We start from the raw sequence: 22,698 nt of genomic DNA, 5'->3' as shown, positions 1-22,698 counted from the left end.
AACTACACTTCTCTTAAAATGATATTCACTACCATAGCATGAACTAGTGATAATTGCCCATAGACAAACAACCATTTTAAAATCATATATACATTCAACTAGTACCACCAACGAAGAATTTATATGCAACCAATATCATAATAATTATTAAAAAGAATTAAATCATCAAGATCACGGAACAATGATAATTAAATAAACCCTTTGAATTAAAAATATTGCAATTTCATCATTCGTCTAGTTTCATCAAGGTGGATGATAAATTGTTTAGCCACTCATGATCAATTCAAAATAATGATTAAAATTAAAAAAGAAACATGATGTACCAATCGTTTGAGAAATTGAAATTGCAAGACAATAAAAGTAGATACGATCTAGATGGGTGCTCGTGAATCTTCAATGAATCCGCCTAATGCTTGGAGATTGTAGAACCCTTGTAGAACAGCTCCTAGAAAAATTTTTGATAACTGGAAAAATTAGGTTTTGGTTTGTATTTATACCCCTTAAAATCTGATGCAAATAAGTCGTCCAAAACCCTCAGATTCGTAAAGCCACTATGGCGCAGTAAGCTATGTTGCTCCCCACTGCGGCGTAGTGCTTATTCACTGATCTAGGTACGCTTTTGTCTAGGCTGACTGCGGCGCAGTGGCCCTGTGACTTCTTGACTGCGGCGCAGTCCCAACTTTCTGATCGAATTCTCCTTTCTTTGTAGACCACTGCGGCGCTGTGGCTTTGGTTGGTTGTCACTGCGTCGCAGTATAAAATTACTGATCCGGGCTTTCCCTTTCCATCATGAAAACTTGCAAAATTCTTCTATCTTTCTTTACTTGAAACAACTCTCGATAATACAAATCAACTTTTAGGCCAATAAATTATCCGAAAATGTGCCAAATGAACACGAAACCTGTCAAGCGCCTGAAAATACTAACAAACACCATAAACGCGCCAAATGCACATAAAATCAACTAAAAACACTTAAATAAATGGCCAATCATAATGTGGGTGATGGATATAAATTGGTCACATTAGAGATATATCCGGTTGCTTAAACCCCTTACGATGGACAATACCCTCAATGTCCAATATTCGGTCAAAACTAAGGTAAATAGGGTAAGCAAGATCGATAGAGAAAGGGAGAACACATACCAGATTAAGGACACCTTCTGTTTCAAAACAAGTAAGTCGACCCCGCATCACAAATGGCGCTTCCTAAAAAGGAAGAACACTTTGCTTGGCGGGAGAAACAAACTTGTTTCAAAACGGAAGGTGTGAGAGCTGTGTGTGCATTAAACATACCAAACAAAAAATTTGTGAAAGTCCTTTGCCACCGGATCATACAAGATTAAGTATCTAATGTATAAGTGCGGAATCTCTTATACAAAAGCAATCGAACAACACGAATATGAATAAGAACTGGAACCGTATATTACTTCAGTAAATGCAATTACAAGTAAAATACCAAGTTCAAAAATATGAAAATGCTAAACGTAGAGCCGGAAATTTCATTCACGGACCTGTTAGCACGACACGACATGACCTGGTCTTAACTGGTTTCGTGTTTGGCCTTAATAGGTTTCGTGTCTTAACAGGTCCGGAACTGTTAAGACACGAATAGAATTCGTGTCTTAACAGTTCCGGACCTGTTAAGACACGTTAAGACACGTTTAGACACGTAAAGCTATGTAGTATATATATGGAAATTATAACGAGAAATTAAAACCCTAAATCATTTTCTCAGCCTCCATCTTTTCTCAGCCTCCATCCTTCCACACACCCACTCTCCCATCTTCTATGCTTTCCTTTTAAAAAAACCCTAAATCCTTTCAAAATAAAAAAACTCTTTCCATTAATTATAATCAGAAAACCGAAGACAAATCCTTCATCAGGTAATAATCAAGATTTAATTGATATCGTATTATGTTTTTATGATTTAAGTTATAATGGAGTAGTTCCAATCGTTTTAATAATCAAGATTTAATTTATAATAGATATATATCCTACATCTTATGATTAATTGATTCGTATTACAACATTATATATATTGTAGATCTAGATACAACATTATAAATATTGTAGATATAGCATTACAGTTTACAGCCACATCAAATTTTGTATGTCATATTGTCATTACACATCAAGTTTTGTAGATCTAGCTTCTTTATATCATTTTATAATGCTTCAATTAAAGTGTATTTTCTTCTATGTTGTAGATGGATTCTGAATGTATAGAGATTGACCCGCAAAAAGATAGCTCAAAGAATGTCGATATGCAATCTGATGAGGTCCAATCTGTGGATATGGATGGTGGAGGCAAGAGAAAACGGAAGGAACGATCTCCTGTATGGTTATACTTTGAAAAAGATAAGAACGTACCAAAAGGTGCCAAGAAAGTGCCATGTAAGTGCAACAAGTGTTATACTGTTCTCGTATATGATAGTGGTTAAGGTACGTGTAATGTGTTGCGACATATAGACAGGTGTGTTGGTAAAGGATTATACACACACACACACACGTGTAATGTGTTATACTGTTCTCGTCTATGGAGCTAAAGCAAAACTTTTGGTAATTTAACTTTTACACACACATACACACACATATATATATATATATATTGTCTTTGAATATTGATTGAATTACTAGTTTTTAATTGTTGTTTTATAGGATTTTGATGAGTTTCAGAGCAAAGAGTTTATAACCAACAGGAAGTCGGAATTGGAGTTGTATTTGGAGGAGCCAAGAATGGAAGGGACAATGGAACTAGATGTGCTAGTTTTTTGGAGGGCGAATGAGTTTAGATATCCTACACTAGCGAGGATGGCTTGAGACTTTTTGACAATTCCGATATCTACTGTTGCATCAGAGTCTACATTTAGTGCGAGTGGAAGAGTACTTGATCAACATTGAAGTTCACTTAGTAAAGATACCGTCGAGGCTCTTATATGCACAAAAGATTGGTTATATGGAGATTCTTGTGATGTCTCTTTCCTTTAACTTTTATTAGTTTCTCTGCTTAACTTTTTATTAATATTACATGTTTTGGTTTGTGCTTTGCAGTGTCAAATGAAGATGATCTTGATCAGCTCACTGAAGATATAATGGCGCTTGATGTTGGTGCTGAATCTGATGCTTCAAATTCAGTTGATGTTGATGTTGGTTGTGCGAGTGCAGGTACATTCTTGAAACTTCTTCTATGCTAATGTAGTCTGCCCCAACAGTGAAAGGTCAAATGAGCGAGGGACAGGAATGCTACGACCAGTCCTCCTAAGTGGCTCCTGTTGAGCATCGGCCATCTCAACATCAGCCTTAACTTCAGCCTCCTCCAGATCCGGAGGTGGTCCCTCAATCACTCCTATATCATCCAACAACTGTTCTGGCTCATTCCCCTTTGCTTTCTTAATTATCTTTGCCCGAAACAACTCATTAGCAGAGAAAGTCTGTTGATATACGGGCAAAGAAAGATACGTCTGGCACTCATCAGAATAGAACACTCCCATTCTCTTGTAGATCATAGTGATAAAGTGACCGAAAACCAAGTTTGAATCAGAGTGGTTGCACATACGGTCCAAAAGCACAAGAGGTGGTAAAGCAAACTTTCTAGGAGAGCCCTCAGAAAATAACTTCGATAACCACAGATCATTTTGGTATGCCTTCTCCCAATGAGTAGACCGTTGTACCAAGAAATTTACAAGCATATGGTGGAGTAGCCTCAGTCTGACATTCTTGATCTTCGAAACACTATTGGAGCCAGATGAGCTCCAAGTCTCTCCCCCAGTTATCCTAGTGTAATAGGCTTCAAAGGACTCTCCATCCCCCAAATCGGCTTTGGTGAAATACCCCTTTCTCAAAATTTCCCTCAGATTTGGGCTCTACAATTCTTCCCTTGAATATTCCCACATAATGTCCAAACTCACCAATCGACAGCTTCCTCTGCTGTTCCCCACAATAGAACCACACTATTCTCTCTTCAAAAATATCTTTAACCTTCCCTAGTTCCTTTTTCAATTTCAGGGTCGAATAGAATTCCAAGCACGACTCATGATAAGCGGGTTCACGGTTATTAAACACCTGATGCCAAATTTCAGAAATTACATCATTCCCCCGACTCCCCCTAGGCCTAACTCTCATACTCATCGAGAACCACCTACGAATATCCTCATGTACCCCATATAACTGAGCTTGGATGGGAGGTAAATACCTTGGTGGACAAACGACATACTTAACAAGCTTGAATAATTGGTTCAGGTAGTTATTCCTATGGGGCTGCGTAACGCCCGTAAGTTGTAGCCAAGCATATCTTTCGTTCATTTGATCAGGAAAGAAATTGAGTAGCACCTCCAATTGTTGCCTAGGTACTTTGGTCGGAACATCAGCGGCTTCACTGGATTGCCCTTCGCCATCCTTTCGCTTAGAAGATGGATCCTGCATCCAGAAACATTAAAACGAGTAAACGTGAGTATAAGGAATGCAAAACTGGAACCATGTTAAACAAACGAAAAATCTTGGCTGGGAAGTTCACCCACTGCGGCGCAGTAGGCATGAGGAATCCTCACTGCGGCGCAGTGAGGCTAAAAAGACAAAAAGGGACGAGGATTCCCATTGCGGCGCAGTGAGCAACAAACCCTCACTGCGGCGCAGTGAGGCTGAAAAACTGGGCAACATTCTAAGGTTCACCACGAAATGGCACAAAAAGGGGGTAATCAAACAAGCAACTTCAGGTAATAATGCAACAATAATCACTACATAAACCAACAATAACCTCCCCAACACTTGTTCATCGCAAACCCCCAATTTTTCCAAACCCTAATTTCAAAATTAAAATCAAAATTGGATGAATAAGTGGTTAAAATGATAGATTAAACATCAAACTAGCTTCAATTGCCCACAAACATCAAACCCCCTAAATTAATTCGAAATATAAACCCTAGAAATTAAAAATTCAAAAGAAAAGGAAAATAGAAAGAAATAAAATAGAAAAACTTACTCCTCTTCCTATTATGTAATGCGGATGGATGGTAATCTAGAAGAATGGAAGAAAATGGAGGATTTGATGTGAATTAGTGGGTGCAAGAGATGGGGTTTCTACTCCTTTTTTTGGTTTTGATAGTAGAGAGAAAAGAAAGATAAGATTTTTGAGTTAATAAGGAAACTAACCCCCTTTGACCCGTCCACCAGATGCCTCACTGCACAGAGCACTGCCACTGCCGCGCAGTGAGGAGATTTTCACATTTTGGACGTGGATACGGACTGCGGCGCAGTCAAGCATTCCACCCCCATTGCGGCGCAGTGGGGAGTTTTTCTAAAAATTTTCTTATAAAATTATGACAAAATGCTACAAAGTTACCCGGAACCGCATCACATCAAAATCACACATGCACTTACTAATAAAACAAGATTAAATCTACCAATCCAAAGACTATAAAATGCGATAAAATAAACATGGGTTGCCTCCCGAGAAGCGCTTAAGTTATTAACGAGTCGTTAGCTAGACTCGACCAACTTTCAAGTTTCAAATTCAAATACGGGGATCTCATCAAATATCCCCTCAACCTGCTCCTCTTCTACATATAGCTTGAGTCGACGACCATTGACAATGAACGACCCTTCACCATTTCGCTTGAACAACTCAACGTAACCCGATGGGTATACGTGCTTAATCACAAATGGTCCAATCCACCTAGAAGTTAGTTTAGGTTGTTTGATCTTAAATTTAGAGAAAAAAAACAACACTTTTGCTCCAACCTTAAACTCCTTTCTACGGATCCTTTTTTCATGCCAAACCTTGGTCCTTTCCTTATTAAGCCTCGAATTCTCATATGCACCTTGCCTAAGCTCATCAAGATCATGAAGTTACAACATCCTAAGTTCACGTGCTTCCATCATATCCTAATTCAAATTCCTTAACGCCTAATACGCTTTATGCTTTATCTCAATTGGGAGATGACAAGTTTTGCCATAGAGCAACCGGGATGGCGTGATGCCAATCGGTGTCTTAAAAGCCGTCCTAAACGCCCACAAGGCGTCATCTAATTTCTTTGACCAAACCTTGGGGTTATCCCCAACAGTTTTCTCCAAAATCCTTTTCAAGGCGCTATTTGTCTTTTCCACTTGACCACTGGTCTGTGGATGGTATGATGTAGAAAAGTAATGGACAACACCGTACCTCTTCAACACTTTGGCTAATTGATGGTTTGCAAAATGGGTCCCACCGTCACTTATTAAAGCTCTAGGGTAACCAAAACGACATAACAACTTTTTCAAGAATTCAATGACTACACACGCATCGTTTGTGGGCAAAGCCTTGGCTTCGGCCCATTTAGACACGTAGTCAACGTCGACAAGAATATATTGAAACTTTTTAGATGGTGGAAATGGTCCCATGAAGTCTATACCCCAGATATCAAAAAACCTCACATACCTGAATGCTCTGTTGAGGCATCTCATCCCGTTTAGTGATGCTTCCTTGTCTTTGACAGATGTCACAAGCCTCTACCAAAGTCTGGGTCTCCTTGAAAATAGTAGGCCAGTAGAAACCTGCATGAAAAACTTTCTTACCAGTAACTGAAGGACCGTAATGACCTCCAGTTGGACCATAGTGACAAGCATCCAGAATCTCTCTAGTCTCAGCTCCAGCAACGCATCTCCTAACCATACCATCTGCACAAACACGAAACAAGTATGGACTATCCCAAAAAAGTACTTAGCATCCGATATGAGCTTCTTCTTTTGCTGGGACATGAAATCATTCGGTATCTCACCTGCATCCAAATAATTAGCCATATCTGCAAACCATGGAACTTCATCAGAATTAGAAATAATCATTAAAGATTCATTGGGAAAGTGATCATTGATCTCCCCCTCTCAAAGTTCCTCCCGGTTAGGGTCTTCCAATCGACTCAAATGGTCGGCTGCCAAGTTTTCAACCCCTTTCTTATCCTTAATTTCAATATCAAACTCTTGCAACAATAAAATCCAATGGATAAGCATAGGTTTAGCATCATGCTTCGAGAACAAGTACTTAAGGGCTGAATGGTCAGTGAAAACTATGGTCTTACTCAAAACCAAATATGATCTAAACTTATCAAACATAAAGACCACTACAAGCAACTCCTTCTCTGTAGTTGTGTAATTTTGCTGGGCGGGGTTCAAAGTTTTACTAGCAAAGTAAATCGGCTTAAAATGCTTATCAACCCTTTGCCCAAGCATAGCTCCCACGACATAATCACTTGCATTACACATCAACTCAAATGGCAAATCCCAATCTGGAGCTACCATGATAGGAGAATCAGTCAACTTGTCTTTTAATACCTGAAAAGCACTTAAACAAGTATCGTCAAACACAAAAGGGACGTCCTTCTCCAACAAGTGGGTCATAGGACGAGTAATCTTAGAAAAATCCTTGATAAATCAATGATGGAAACCTGAATGTCCAAGAAAACTTCTTACCCCTTTCACATTGGAAGGCGGGGGTAATTTGGCAATCACATCTATCTTAGCCCTATCAACCTCAATCCTGGCCTTTGACACTTTATGTCCCAACACATTGCCCTCAGTCACCATAAAATGGCACTTTTCCCAATTCAAAACGAGGTGTGCCCTCTCACACCGTTCCAACATCTTATCCAAGTTACTCAAGCAAGTATGAAAAGAATCGCAAAAAACCGAGAAATCAACCATGAAAACTTCCATTTAAGTTTCAAGCATGTCCTGGAAAATAGCAATCATGCACCTTTGGAAGGTGCCCGGGGCATTACACAAACCAAACGACATTCATCGATAAGCAAAAGTCCCAAATTGGCAGGTGAAAGTGGTTTTTTCTTGGTCCTTGGGATCAATGGGTATTTGAAAGTACCCGGAAAACCCATCCAAGAAACAAAAGTATTCATTACTAGCAAGACGTTCTAACATTTGATCAATGAAAGGAAGGGAAAGTGATCCTTACGGGTGGCATCATTAAGCTTACGGTAATCAATACAAACCCGCCAACCCGTAATAGACCTAGTGGCCAAAAGCTCCTTATTATCATTTTAAATAACTGTCATGCCCCCTTTCTTGGCCACACAGTGGACTGGACTCACTACAAAAAAGTACCTTTTAGTGGCACACATTTTTAGCGACACATTTTTATATGCCACTGTATGGTGGTTTTTAATGGCATATGTCGTATGTTACTAAAAGATATATGTATTTAGTGGCACTTATAGGTTTGTGTTAGTAATGTACATAGATATTAGTGGCTGAAAAAAATATATGTCATTATAGGTGATGAGAGTTTGTGTCGTTTAAACTTTTATTCCATTATATGTTAACTTTTTATTATTTCATATTTTCATAGTTCTAATTGTGCGCCACTAATGTCTTAAAATTTTCATGATTTGATAATAGGCAGGCCTCAAAATTTTCATTAATCGATCCACACGCGGGTAAATTTTTATGCATTCCCGCTCATCACTCTATCTTTCTAGAATAATCTTTTATTTTCTCAATTATCCTTCCACCTAACCTAACTCCTCTCCACACACCAGTTTTTACAAACCCTTACTTCCCTTTCCCCAGCAAAAATCGTCCTTCCTTCTTTGTTATTTGAACACCAAGGTGATTACTTTATTAACTTTTTTGTTTTCTTAGTTTTTTTTTCTTTTCTGCAATAGCCTTTATTAAATTTTGTTTTTCTTAAGTACAATGTCATACCTTCATTCAATTTTAGGGCTTTTTAATCAGAATCAATAACTAAGATTTATTTCATCCTATGATGTCTTTTGATTAATATTTGTATTGAATATAATTGATTAATCACCTTTTCAAAGTGAAAAATGGGCGTTGTTTTTTTCCCCATTTTCTTAAGTATCTACTATTTCATTTGTAAAATTAAGTTATATTTTTAAACTTTATGAAAAGAAAATAGACAGGTTGATGGGTTTATATAATTGGGTATATGGGTTGAATACTATATATTATTTGTAATGTCATTTCTTGTGATTGCTACTCTATATTGAAAGATCTCATGTTTTTTTTCACTTTCAATTTGAATTTATCTAACTACTTTTTTAAATACTCGTATTAGTTATTAATTTAGATTTTTATAGTTTGTAGTGTTCTATAACTTTACTTTTAATATAGTATTATATAACATTAGGTATGGTTTATGCAACCATACAACTTGTTCAACCTGAATTACTTGATTCATGTGCATTTGAAAAATGACGGTATGACATGTAGTAGCTTACATATTATGTCGTACTCTTGTAGATGTCTAAGTTTAATTATGGAAAAATGTATGATTGTTGTGCACTTGATCAGTTTTATTTCATACTTTCATGGTTTTCGTTGGGTCTGGCTCATAGCTTAGTATTCTTGTTGTGAAGGTTTAGCTTTTTTTAGGGAAATACATTTTCCTTTAATAAGCTATGTCGAAAGTCTCATCTTGGTAATTATGAATATCTTATCAGTTTGCTTTAAATTGGGTATGACTTTGTATTTCTCTTCTATTTGATTATGCATTCACATCACAATATCGAGTTAATATAAATCAACTATTACGTTGTTAACATGTCAGCTTTTCTTGTTAGGATAATTAAATATTATATTTGATAATGGATAAATCTTGGATGTATCTTAAACGAAGAACAAGTGAACCTTTTAAGAATGATTTGCAAAGTTTTTTGAATTTTGCATTTGATAGGTCAAGTGTCGAAGGAATGATATTATGTCCATGTTCACGTTGTGTAAACATGTTTCACTCTACAAGAAGTGTTGTGTTTGATCACCTATTATGTTGGGGTTTTCAAAAAGGGTACAATAGTTGGGTTTATCATGGAGAGGTCACAAGACCGTCATCATCAACTACAAACGATAATGAGACAGGGGCATGTTTGATCATGACATGCAAGGGTTGTTGAATGATATTAACCGTACAGTAGAAAATATCACTCAAGCAGTTGTTGGTGATGCTGAAAATGATATTTCTCATTTGAACAATGATGCGGAGCCGGATGCTTCCACCAGTGACTTTTCTGAACTTCTCAACGGTATTAACGAGAAGGTGTATCCAAACTCAAAGTATTACAAGTTATCTTGTTTGGTGCACTTGTTTCATTTGAAGTGTCTTAATGGTTGGAGTAACAAATCACTTTCTATGTTATTGGAGTTTTTGATAGACTTGTTACCCGAAGGAAATTTAATCCTCAAAACGACTCATCAAGTGAAAAGAATATTGAGACACTTGGGTTTATGTTATGAGAAAATAGATGCATGCCCTGATGGCTGCATGTTATTTTGGGAGGAGAAGAAGAAAGACGAGGTTTGTTCTTTTTGTGGAACTTCCAGATGGAAAGTTGTTGAAGAAACAGATGTTGAAATTACTGAAACTAAAAAGAAGGCATCAAACATTTTAAGATGGTCCCCGTTAAAGCCTCGTTTACAAAGATTGTTCGAGTCTTCTAAAACAGCTGACCTTATGAAGTGGCATCATGTAGATCGTGTTATAGATGGAAAGTTACGACATCCAACTGATGCATTATCATGGAAAAATTTTGATCAGAAGTTTCCTGATTTTGCTAGTGATCCACGAAACATTCGGTTAGCTTTGGCTAGCGATGGGTTCAATCCGTTCAAGACAATGAATGTGGCATATAGTATTTGGCCCGTTTTCTTGGTTCCATATAACTTACCACCATGGTTAGTTATGAAACAACCAAACTTTATTCTGTCACTAATTATTCCTGGTCCGAGAAGCCCCGGCAACAAGATAGATGTTTACATGCAACCATTGGTTAAAGAACTACAAGAGTTATGGGAGGTTGGAGTTCGAACATATGATGCCTCAACAAAACAACACTTCCAGTTGAAGGCTGCTGTTCTTTCAACAATTTCTGACTTTCTTGGTTACGGCATTCTTTATGGGTGGAGCACGAAAGGAAAACTTGCATGCCCCTCATGTGGTTTTGATACTGATTCTGAATGGTTACAACATGGGAAAAAATGGTGCTACATGTGTCATCGAAGATGGCTACCATCTGACCATCCATGGCGTAAAGACACTCAATCCTTTCTTGGCGGTGAGGAATCAAGAGATGCTCCTGTTCGTCCTTCAGGTGAGGAGGTCTTGAGGCAATTGGTTCGTTATGACTACCTCAAAGAAAATGATGGTGACCGTTGGAAAAAGTAAAGTATTTTTTTTACGTTGCCTTATTGGGAACATTTGCTACTGCGTCACAACCTAGACGTTATGCATATCGAAAAGAATGTGTGTGACAACATTATAGGCACTTTGCTGGGACAAAAATGGAAGTCAAAAGATAACTATAAGGCAAGACTTGACCTTCACCGATTGGGCATAAGAAAAGAACTACATCCAAAAAAACGTCCACGGAGCAACACCATTTTCTTGCCAAAGGCATGTTACCAGATGACCTGAGTTGAGAAGGAAATGTTCTTAAAAACTCTTAAGTCCATCAAACACCCTGATGAATATTCTTCCAACATTTCTCGTTGTGTGCATCTAAAAAAGAAAAAACTCATTGGGCTAAAAAGTTATGATTGTCATACGTTAATGTAAGTGTATTTGCCTATTGCGCTTCGGGGAACTTTACCTGATCAAGTCAGCTCTGCTATACTTGACCTCTGCAATTTTTTTGAATAATCTGCTACAAAGATTTAACTCAAGATGACCTTAATTTTCTTGAGTCTCATATTGCTCTCACATTATGCAAATTGGAGAAACTATTTCCTCCATTTTTCACTGTCATGGTACACCTGGTAATCCATTTAGTTGAAGAGATAAGGCTTGGAGGTCCTGTTGCTTTCCGTTGGATGTACCCCATTGAAAGGTAAATTTAATTTTTCACTTTTTTGTTTTTATAATATTAATACTTATATTAATCTGGAAATTTAATATGGCAGGGACCTCCTAACACTTAAGTCCTACGTACATAATAGAGCTTATCCAGAAGGATTAATTGCAGAAGGTTATTTAGCCCAAGAAAGTTTGACATTTTGCTCTAGATATCTCTCAAAAGTGGAAACAATCTTCAGTAGACCAATCAGAAATGATGACGAGGGTAATCAAAATGATATTGAAGAAACTAACCTACTTTGCCCTGGTCGACCATTGGGTAGGATACATTATTCTGAGTATTCATCTCGTAAAAAAATTAAATACTCGAATTCTGAACTTGATGCCAATCACTTGCACAAGCACATCGTTATGTGCTATTTAATGTTGACTCGGTCACTCGTTTTCGAGAGTAAGATATAGTTTTATTATTTACATTTTTAGGTAACATAAGCTTTTAGCTACACCTCAATAATAAAAATGAGTTTTTTCATTTGCAGGGAGCATAAAAGAATAGTCAAGGGTCAACATCGGCGGTTACCAATGTACGAAATTGATAAGATTCATAGTCAATAATTTAGTGAATGGTTTAAGAATCGGGTAATTTACAATCTGCTAGTTTTTTTATTTTAATTAAAATACAAGTTCTGACTTTTCTAACTAACTATATCGTAGGTCGCATTAATGGAAGAGCAAAATGATCAAAGAATTATAGAAGAAATAAAGTGGCTTGCTCGTGGTCCATTTGAGAGTGTGCAACACTACTTGGGGTATTTGGTCAAGGGTTACTGGTTTCACACAAAAGACCGTGAGAAAGAGCGAAAAACTCAAAATAGTGGTGTTGTTGTTTCTGTGACGGGCTAAGTTATGCTAGCAGCTGAGATAGAAGGCCCGTTGAAGGTGTAATTAACTACTATGGAAAGCTCACAGATATAATTGAGTTAAACTACTCTAGTAAAATACGGGTAGTTGTATTTAGATGTGATTGGGTTGATATTAATAGGGGATGCAAGAAAGATGATTTTGGTGCAACATTGGTGAACTTCTCATATCTAACGCATACGGGTGATAATTTACTCGATGATCCGTTTGTTTTTGCATCACAAGTTGATAAGGTCTTTTATGGTAATGATCCAAAGAACAAAGATTGGTCTATTGTAAGACATATAAAGCTCAGAGACTTATTTGATATGGAAAGTTCTGATGCTCAGCTAGTTGAAAATTCAAATGATCCTGTGACTAGTTTGTATCGAGTCGGGGAGGAGGGGGATGATGTAACACCAGATATGAAAATCGATAGCATAAATGATAAAGAAATTGAAACCGAGTGATGGAATTTTGAATATGCATAATAATTGTTAAAAACCTATCTGCTTGTCATGTTTTTTTACTGTTATTTTAACATGGAATATGTTTAGTAGTTGTTACACATTCTTTTTATATATGTGTGCGTGTGTGTGTGTGGGGGGGGGGGTATATGTATATATGTATTGTAGCAAATTGGGGGAGACGATTTAACATCCTACGTATTTTGTGATTATATTATAGGATGGCTAAGCGCAAGAGACTTTGCATGGTCTCCATTGAAACAAAAGGTGATGAGCATACTGATGAAGCATTAGACGATTCAAATGGACATTCTTCTCAACCAGAACTCCCAAATGATGGGCAAATGTCTGAGAATCATCCTGAGGAAACAAATGGACATTCTTCTCAATTAGAACTCCCAAATGATGGGCAAAAGTCTGAGAATCATCCTAAGGAAACAAATGGACATTCTTCTCAACTAGAACTCCCAAATGATGGGCAAATATCTGAGAATCATCCTGAAGTAGAAGGTATATTCTACTTTGGCATACTTTTAAGTTGTACTCCTATTTTCTTAAATTAATATTGTTTTATTATTATTTGACTTCAAAAACTTGCATATATTTTCTTACTGTAGGTTTACAAAAGAAGCCTCGAGGTCCTACTAAGAAAAAAGAGTTGTGGGACATGGAAAAAAATAAGAAAATCAAAGTGACTTTTAATAGGTATGGGAAACCAATTGGAGAAGAAGGAAATGAACTCACACAATTCTTAGGATCCATTGTTATAAGGTCTGCAAATGTTGATTTAAACTGTTGTGATTGGCGAAAGGTTTCCATGAACAAGAAGGAAGACATGTATTCTATAGTAAAGGTATTCTTAATTTTAGAATGCAAATTATGTAAAGGTTGTAAATTTCAACTATTGTTATATATTTGTTAACATGTACAAGTTTTACTCGTAGGAAAATTTTGTTTTTGCACCAAGGGAGACACATGCTATCAAAAAATGGATTCTGTGTAGCATGGGGAAAAAATTGAATACTTGGAGAAACTTAGTAAAATCACGAAATTATGATTCAAGTCTTTTTGTTGATCAGATTGTGGCAAGACAAACTGATAAAAGGGTGAATCTAGAACAGTTTATGGACTTGGTGACCCAATGGATGGATCCAAAATATCAGGTATCGACATTAGCCATTGATCTCTTGACTACTAATGAGTCTTTAGTATCAACTATATATTACTCTTGTTATCTGTTTATAGGAAATCTGTGAAAAAAAACGAGATAGTCGTGAAAAATGGAAGAGCCCCATGTCATTGGGACAAAATCATTTGCTAGACTGGCTCACGGGGAGGTAAATTATAAACTGTCTATTTGGAAATTCAACTGTAGTGGTATCTACGAGTTTAGTTGTTAAAGTAAAAACTCAAAGTTAACAATAGATTAATTATTTTATACAGGCTATGAAAAAAAACGGCAAGGAACTAACACGGGGAGAAATATACGACAAACGCCGCACACGTAAAAATGGAAATATTGTTAATGAGAAAGCTGCTCGAGTTGTGATAAGGTGTTTTGTGGACATTAAAACTTTAGATTATTAATTGTATTTATACATGTTAATGGTACATATATTATTGATATATAGGCAGCCCTACATGCTGTTGCGACTGACTCTACCAACACACATACCTTAGATGGTGATTGGATAAATATGATTTATCTAAGGTCAAGGGTCCAGAGAAAAGAGGCTATGTTCGGTGCATAGGAAAGATGCCCTCTGTCAAGGATAATGGTACCTCATCATCTGCAGATCCAACAACTCTTGAACAACGATTGGCTCAAACAGAAGGTCTTGTAGGTACTCTTGTGAACATCATTAGGGAACACATACCTGGTGCCAACTTAACTAGCATCCTTAGAAATATGAATATGGAGGTATTATCATATGCATATTTTATTCCATTTGGTGATAATATACTTGTAGCTCTCGTTTGATATATCTTATGGTGTTTCAGATTTCTGATAATTATTCTATGGACCGAAACAACTTGACAAATGGAAACGAAAGATCTTCAGCTGGAAGTGGAATCAATAATAACTTTACCCTTTAAAAGAGTTCATAGCTAGTTAAAGTTCTTTTTCTTAATTTTCTACTTAGGTACACTTACATTTACATACCGACATTCTCTCTATCATGCCATACGTTTCATAATCTATATCTGAGTGCTGTTACATATGAAAAAATAGCTAGACTTATGTATGTTGATTTATTTAGTCCTTATTTATATTAGAATGTAATTTCTAGCATTTCTTCATATGTCATATGGATATATCTTAGAGTGTAATTTCTAGCATTTCTTCATATGTCATAGATTGTTTGTTGTCATGAGAGATTGAGCTAGAAGAGTCTGCTACATTGGATAGGGGGCAGTTAGTTCCAAAGTTTTTGATGTCTGCTACATTGGATGAAGTCTACTAAGTTAGGTTGTTTGACTTATGACTATTTTGAGTTCTTCTTGAATATTAATGACAAAAATTTGTCCAATGATACTTGCAGATGTAATTATATTAACGGAATGGTTCTTTTCATTTTGTGATGTTCAGGCAATCTTGATTATTGATATATATGTGATTCTTTTTTATGGCAAGAGTATTCTGCATTAAAACTATTGCCAAAAAAGTCCAGTGACACAAATTAGTGCCAGAAATTACGTGTAATGACATAAAGTTGGGTGTCACAAAACTTGTAAAGGCTATAGCGATACAATGAGATACTGACACTAAAAGCCGTTAAGGTTAAAGTGACACAACTTAAAACTGTCACTAATAGTTTTTAAGCCAATAGTGGCATAAAAAAAATGTCACTAAAAACCGTAACTCTTATAATGACACACAAAAAAGTGCCACTAAAACCATAAGACCTATAGTGACACACCAAAAAAGTGCCACTAAAACCCTTTAGTGGCACCGTCTTTAATGACACTTTTTTTTTCTGCCACCCATTACCCAAGGTGTCTTTAGTGACACCTCTTCGATATTTAGTGACAGTTTTTGTGTGTCACTGAAAGGTATTTTTTTTTGTAGTGACTTACCTATGAACTATCGGCAACAGGAAAGATGATCCCTGCATCTAACAACTTAATCACCTCTTTCTTAACAACTTCTTTCATGTTCAGATTCAGCCGCCTTTGTCTCTGGACAACGAGCTTAACATCATCAAGAAAATCTATCTTATGCTGGCAAAAATCAGGACTAATACCTGGAATATCCGTGGTCTTCCAAGCAAAAGCCCGCTTATGGGCTCTAAGTACAGACAAAAGACAATCTTTCTCATCACTCGAGAGTGAGGACGAGATAACCACGGGTAAAGAAGATTCACCTAAGAGATATGCATACTCTAAATGGGTCGAAAGTGGCTTAAGCTCCAAGTCAGTAGGTGGTACATTAACAGCATTAGGTACCCTCAAACTTCCATCAACAACCACCTCCTCAAAAGTTTCATCCTCGGGGGGTGTCTCATCTGAGCTAAGCGCCATGACCTCTGCAAACAAATCTTCATTGGAAATATCTCCAGATCCTAAATCAGCGATCTCGCCCTCTCCAATATCTGTCTCCATGAGTTCCAGAAATTCTCTGTCTAAATTATCATCAACAACATCAATCCTGAAACAAGTCTTATCAGTAGAATAAGAATGCTTAATAGAACTCTCAACATTAAACACAATCCTATCATTACCCACACCCAAAGAAATTTCCTTGTCTTTCACACGGATGATAGCATCCGCGGTATTAAGGAATGGTCGTCCAAGAATAAGGAGTACCTTCGTATCTTCCTCCATCTCGAGGATAACAAAGTCAACAAGAAAAACAATATGGCCTACCCGGACAGTCATGTTTTCAGCAATCCCAATGGGATACTAAAAAGAATGGTCAGCTAGTCTAATACTCATGCAAGTAGGTCTAAGGACTCCCAAAGCCAACTTGGTCCAAACCGAGTAAGGCATCAAATTAATGCTAGCTCCTAAATCAGCTATTGCCTTACAAGTAAGAGTTCTAATATAACAAGTAATAAGGAAACTCCCTGCATCTTCAAGCTTGGGTGGAATGCGGTTCTGCAAGATAGCAGAACACTCGGCATTAAGAAAAGTAGCTTTCACCTCATCCAATTTCCCTTTGTCAGTCACAAGCTCCTTAATGAACTTGGAATAATTCGGCATCCCGTGAATAAGATCAACTAAAGGAACATTAATGTGAACATTCTTGAACATGTCCACAAACTTGTCATACTGCTCCTTCAACTTTACTTTCCTAAACCTCTGTGGAAATGGTATCTTTGGCTTGTATGGTTTAACCTCAGGATCCACAGCCTGTTTTGGAGGAGTGACCGGAGTTTTCACAGTCGGATTGTCCTCCATCTCTATCTTTTCATCAACATCAGCATCATCAAATACATCATTGCTCCCCTTATCCTGCACATCTGAAACAATAACATTAGGCATAGGAGGAGGGTCATAAGATCTACCTGTACGAGTGGTAATGGCCTTGGCTTGCTCTTGGTGAGCTGGAGGTGGAGTGTACTTCTGGCCCGTATTAGGTCCCTGATTCTGCCCCTGACTAAATTGAGGCCTCGGATTCTGTTGAGTGTTACTAGGTAAAGTACCATGAGGCCTAGTCAAAGCAGCCATCCTACTCTCGAGATCTGTAAAATTAACACACTGATTCTTCATATTAATTTCGACTTTCCCATCTATTCTATCCAACATCTCACTCAAAGCCTTGGTGTCATGCCTGATCATTTGAATGCTATTGTTTGTCTCAACTTGATTACTAACCAACTGCTTCTACATCTCCCTCAACTCGACATTAGGATCGGTATTAGAAAAAGAAGAAGAACCTGATCCTTGGCCTTGCTGAGTCTGCTGTTGAGGTTGATTCTGATAACTGTCTCTTTGGCGCCTGTTACCTGAAAAACGAGTATTATTAGTCTGAAAAGAAGAGTTATAAGAAGGATTACCTGAAGATCGGTTTTGGAAACCAGTGTTGCGATGGAAGCTCCCTTGGGGTTGATTCTGAACATAGTTCACATCTTCGGGTGCCGGATTTGGACACTCATCAGAATAGTGCGTATCACCACAATGGTCACACCCATCTGCTAAGACCTTAACATCCCTCTCAAGTGCTCCAAACCTAGCCTCTTGAGCAGTGAATCCCTTATCCATTCGCGCAGAGAGCGCCTGAATCTCTCCAATAACCCCTGAGTCATCGCTAACTTCAGCCCTTGCAACTCTCCCTTCTCTTGTACCTTTCTTCATCTTCCTTTCATTATTTAAGAACCTTTCATCATCCATAGTTGAGTTATCCTTTGCCATACCTTCTAAGATCCGATAGCCTTCATTAGGTGTAATGTTATTCAAACTACCCCCAAATGCATAACCTAACTCTCGTTTAGACTTCTTATCTAACCCATCAAAGAAAAGCTCCACATATTGTTCTCTAGTCAAATTGTGGCCTGGACAATTTCTCAACATTTTCTTGAAAAGAACCCAAGTATCCACTACATCTTCTCCATCATCTTGTTCGAAAGACCTTATCATATTTTCCAACCTTCTTTGAGTTCTAACTGAATAAAACTCACCAATGAAAGCCTCCTTTAGTTGGTCCCAAGTAGTAATTGAATTCTCTGGAAGATCATTGAACCAATCAAGTGCATCTCCAACTATCGAAATGGGAAATGTCTCAAGCTTCACGGCATTCATTTGATTTTGACCATATTGGTAAAGCCGAGCCAACTTTTCAAACCTATCCAAGTGTTGGTAAGGATCCTATTTCCTTTTTCCATCAAATTGTTGCTCTTCTATGCTCTTGAGATGATTCCCTTTCAAATTGAAAGTATGATCAATAGCCGGAGGTCTAATGGTGGAGCCACGGGTGGTAGGAATAGTTCGTGTCCTCTTGCCATAGCGAGTGTCATTTGGATCCCTTGGTTGTTCCTCAGCCATTTCCTCTTGCTTAACGTCTAAATTGAAGAGTTCGTCACAATAAAACCCTTCCTCGTCTGAATCAAGCGTGGGTTTATCTATAGGTGAAAATGGTGTTGGTATTGGTGTTGTCGATTCAGTAAAGTTAAACTGGCGTCCTCTTGGCCTTCTTGGAGTAGACAATGGACTATGCAAGGGTAGACCTGAAGAACACAAGTTCATCAACTAAGAAATATGCCCGCAAAAACAACTAACACAAACACGTCAAATGCACAAGTGGTAAGAAAAGAAAACTATACTAATAAAACGAGTAACTTCCTCACGCATGAGAAAGGATCAAACCACAAAATTAACAACTAAATCAGCACACAATCCCCGGCAGCGGCGCCAAAAACTTGATGTGCAAAATCGAGTTTTAAATTTATAAACACGTATTACCCTAAACTGACTACTACACACTCTTGTGCTATGGACCCGTTCGTATATAGTTTAGCTACAAGGTAAGTCCGAGGTCGTTCACAGGGATTGGTTTCGAAGTAATTGTTGCAAAAGTAGTTTTAGAAATAGGATGGGACCGTAGCTGAACTGCTACCTCACTTTGACAGATTGTAATTAAGGAAATTAAAGTGACAAAATGATTGAAAGTGCAGAAATTTCGACTCCACTTGACTTCAGCTATGATTTCGCATGTTTAAGGTCAAATTCTTTAGAGTTGACAAGATAATCGTGCAAGGATAAAAATGCTCACGTGGTACCACCGACTGCTCGCAAATCACCTAACACCTAAATTGCTAGTTTAATTACCCAAGCCGGTACCACCAATGCCTAGAAAATTTCCCCAACAATTAGTTTGCCTGATTATCCAATTATCAATTATGCCTATGTGAATAAAAACGTGGTACCACCACCCGTTTTAAAACACGTTTACCGATTAATTCCTATTATAAATTTTACATTCACCGTCATACCATGAACCATGAACCGGTGACAATCGATCATGGACAATCAAATTGAAACGATAAACACTTTCTCCTAGTACCACTAACGATGAACATATAAACCATCAACATCAAAGAAATAAGTCAAAAGGAATTAATTGATAAAGATTACGGCATAACGATAATTGAATCAACTTTTGAATTAAAATATTGCAATCATATCATTCGTCAAGTTTCGTCAAAGTGGATGATTAAAATTTTTGCCACTCATGCTAAATTGAAAGTAAATAGCAAAATAGAAGTGGAACATATTGTACCAGTAAGTTTTTGAATAAGAATTGCTAGACAGAAAAGTAGATACGATCTACATGGGTGTTCTTGAATCTTCAATGAATCCAATGATGAAATTCAGATAATCCTCGAAGAAATTCGTATAGAACAACTCCTAGAAAGAAATCTTGATGCCTGAAAATCAGTTATTTGGCTTCTATTTATACCCTTCACAAATCTGATGCAAAAGAAGCTGAAAAGTTGCAGTTCTCATGTACTCACTGCGGCGCAGTGAGCCATGCATACCCTCACTGCGGCGCGATGAGTATCCACATCAATTTGGTTTGGTTTTCAGGTGACTGCGGTGCAGTGGGGCGAGCACATGCCCACTGCGGCGCAATGGATTTCCTCAAACATCATTGAAATCTTCGATCCTTCTTCATTCACAGCTCTCGAAGACTCGATTCAACATCTTGGCCAAAAGTCGTCAGAAAATGCACCAAATGGACGCGCAACCTGCTAAGAACCTGAAAGCACAATCAAATACCATAAACGTGCCAAATGCATACAAAAATGACTAAAAACAAGTACGAAATAGGCCAATAATGATGTGGGCGATCTATATAAATTGGTCACATCATTACATCACGCGGTCGACCATCCATTTCTTGCATGCAAATCGAGAAGCCAACGGTTGGATTTTGAATTTTTGGAGCCATTTTTTTTTCACCTTTCCTATATACCCATATTTACACACACCTCTTTAATATTAAAAATTTTACCTTCAAATACAAATCTCATTTTAACATAATCTACCTTCTTCATGGCTAACAATCCGATTAATCTTCGTATTGTTAAAGTGGCGATCCAAGTCCACCTGAATTACGACTCCAGACACCGCACTGGAGTAAACAACGTCATTTAAGGCGTTTCTGAAAATAAAGCGGCTTACCAAGCCGAAATCAACCGACTTGAAGCTCCCAATCGGTGTGTACCGCCGCCGAAAATGAGTATGTGGTGTATATTCGACAGAAGATCGGTTGGCTGGATGTTATTTTCCAGCTTACCACCGCCTACGACTTTGACAGCCACGCTAGATCACGGTGAGTTCTGGCAAGGCAGTGTCGGTGGTGGTCGGTATGTGGGTTACTATACTGACCAAGAGCAGGAGTATCTATGTCCTCCACCCGGCGACTTTGCCGGGTCACCTGAACCATACCGCTACATTTATCGTAACAACGGCGATAGTATTGTGGACTCAGACTATTCCAAGTGTTAGTATTTATGTATTTTAATATTATTATGTTAGTTATGTTTTTATTTATTATGTAATGTTTTCGTAATGTTTTTTTAAGTATTATGTATGTTTTATTTTTATTTATTATGTAATGTTTGTAATTAATGAAAATTTAATGTTTAAATAAAATTTAAATTGTAGTGAGTGGTAAAGTGAGTGGTCGGATGCCAATAAAATTTGAATGAGTGGTGAAGTTAAGGTGACATATGATTAGTTAGAAATAAATGATAGAAAAATAAAGTACACCAAGTATCAAATAAAATTAGATAATGGGATTTACTATATTATTAAAACATTTACACTGTAGAATTCATATTTTTTCTTTCATAGTTCCACCAAGCAAGCATATAGAATAAGCCTTACTTGCCTAGCTACTTGGTATGTGAAAAATAGATGGTTATTGTTAGGATATTTTTTTCCCATTACACTACTACAACCACTTCAAACAATTAATATCAAATTATGTCAAAAAGATATATAATCGAAAGAGGTGAAATATAAACATTTATATTTAATTATATATAAAAAAAATAAAAAGACTTTTCTCAGCTCTTATCTCATTACATATTAAGACACTTATTCCGTAGTCTTTTTTTTTTTTTTTTTTTTTAACTTTTCCTCGAAGAACAAGTCTTCATGGTTTACTATCCTTTTCTAGAACTACTTTTGTCGTACTTGAGGCTACTCTTGAACTTTGTAATTGATCATTTTATAAGTTGACGAAGAAAGTATACACTTAATTCAATTGAAAGCATGAATGGTGAGATACTCTTATGCATTAAAAGACTTAAACGGGATTAATTAATTATTATCATGGTTTGTTTGGGTTTCATTTTCAGACTATTATTGTGTGGACACTTGCATGGTTTAGTCAATGATAGATAGAAAATTAGTAAAGAATTATCCCACGAGTTTAAGGAGGGGCTGCGAAAAAGACAACTATACTACTACTATTTTTTCTATTCATTTAAGTTATGTGAATTATTCGTAAATAGTGAAGGTTTAGAATATAGTATCTTGATTTAATTTGGGTAACGAACTCACAATGAGCAGATCCCTTATTTAAACCCATAA

General features: G+C 37.1%; 2 protein-coding genes and 1 long non-coding RNA gene across 3 annotated transcripts; 2 read left to right on the top strand and 1 right to left on the bottom strand.

The window, feature by feature from the left end:
• Positions 1 to 9,862: 9,862 nt before the first annotated feature.
• LOC122609094 lies at positions 9,863 to 11,161 on the top strand. Its single transcript, XM_043782155.1, has one exon. The coding sequence runs from the start codon at positions 9,863 to 9,865 to the stop codon at positions 11,159 to 11,161; it is 1,299 nt and encodes a 432-aa protein (XP_043638090.1).
• A 1,005-nt stretch (positions 11,162 to 12,166) lies between these two features.
• On the top strand, positions 12,167 to 12,520 carry LOC122609578. Its single transcript, XR_006325337.1, has 3 exons — positions 12,167 to 12,239; positions 12,328 to 12,427; positions 12,503 to 12,520. It is a non-coding gene; the product is annotated as an uncharacterized LOC122609578 (long non-coding RNA).
• A 5,462-nt stretch (positions 12,521 to 17,982) lies between these two features.
• Positions 17,983 to 18,897, bottom strand: LOC122609093. Its single transcript, XM_043782154.1, has one exon. It carries the CDS (start codon positions 18,895 to 18,897, stop codon positions 17,983 to 17,985), a length of 915 nt encoding a protein of 304 aa, XP_043638089.1.
• Between the last annotated feature and the right edge of the window lie 3,801 nt (positions 18,898 to 22,698).

The sequence above is a fragment of the Erigeron canadensis genome, chromosome 7 (genome assembly GCF_010389155.1).
Source record: "Erigeron canadensis isolate Cc75 chromosome 7, C_canadensis_v1, whole genome shotgun sequence".
Classification (NCBI taxonomy): domain Eukaryota; kingdom Viridiplantae; phylum Streptophyta; class Magnoliopsida; order Asterales; family Asteraceae; genus Erigeron; species Erigeron canadensis.
The sequence above is the reverse complement of the archived record's forward strand: the minus strand, read 5'-3'. Positions and strand labels throughout refer to the sequence as shown.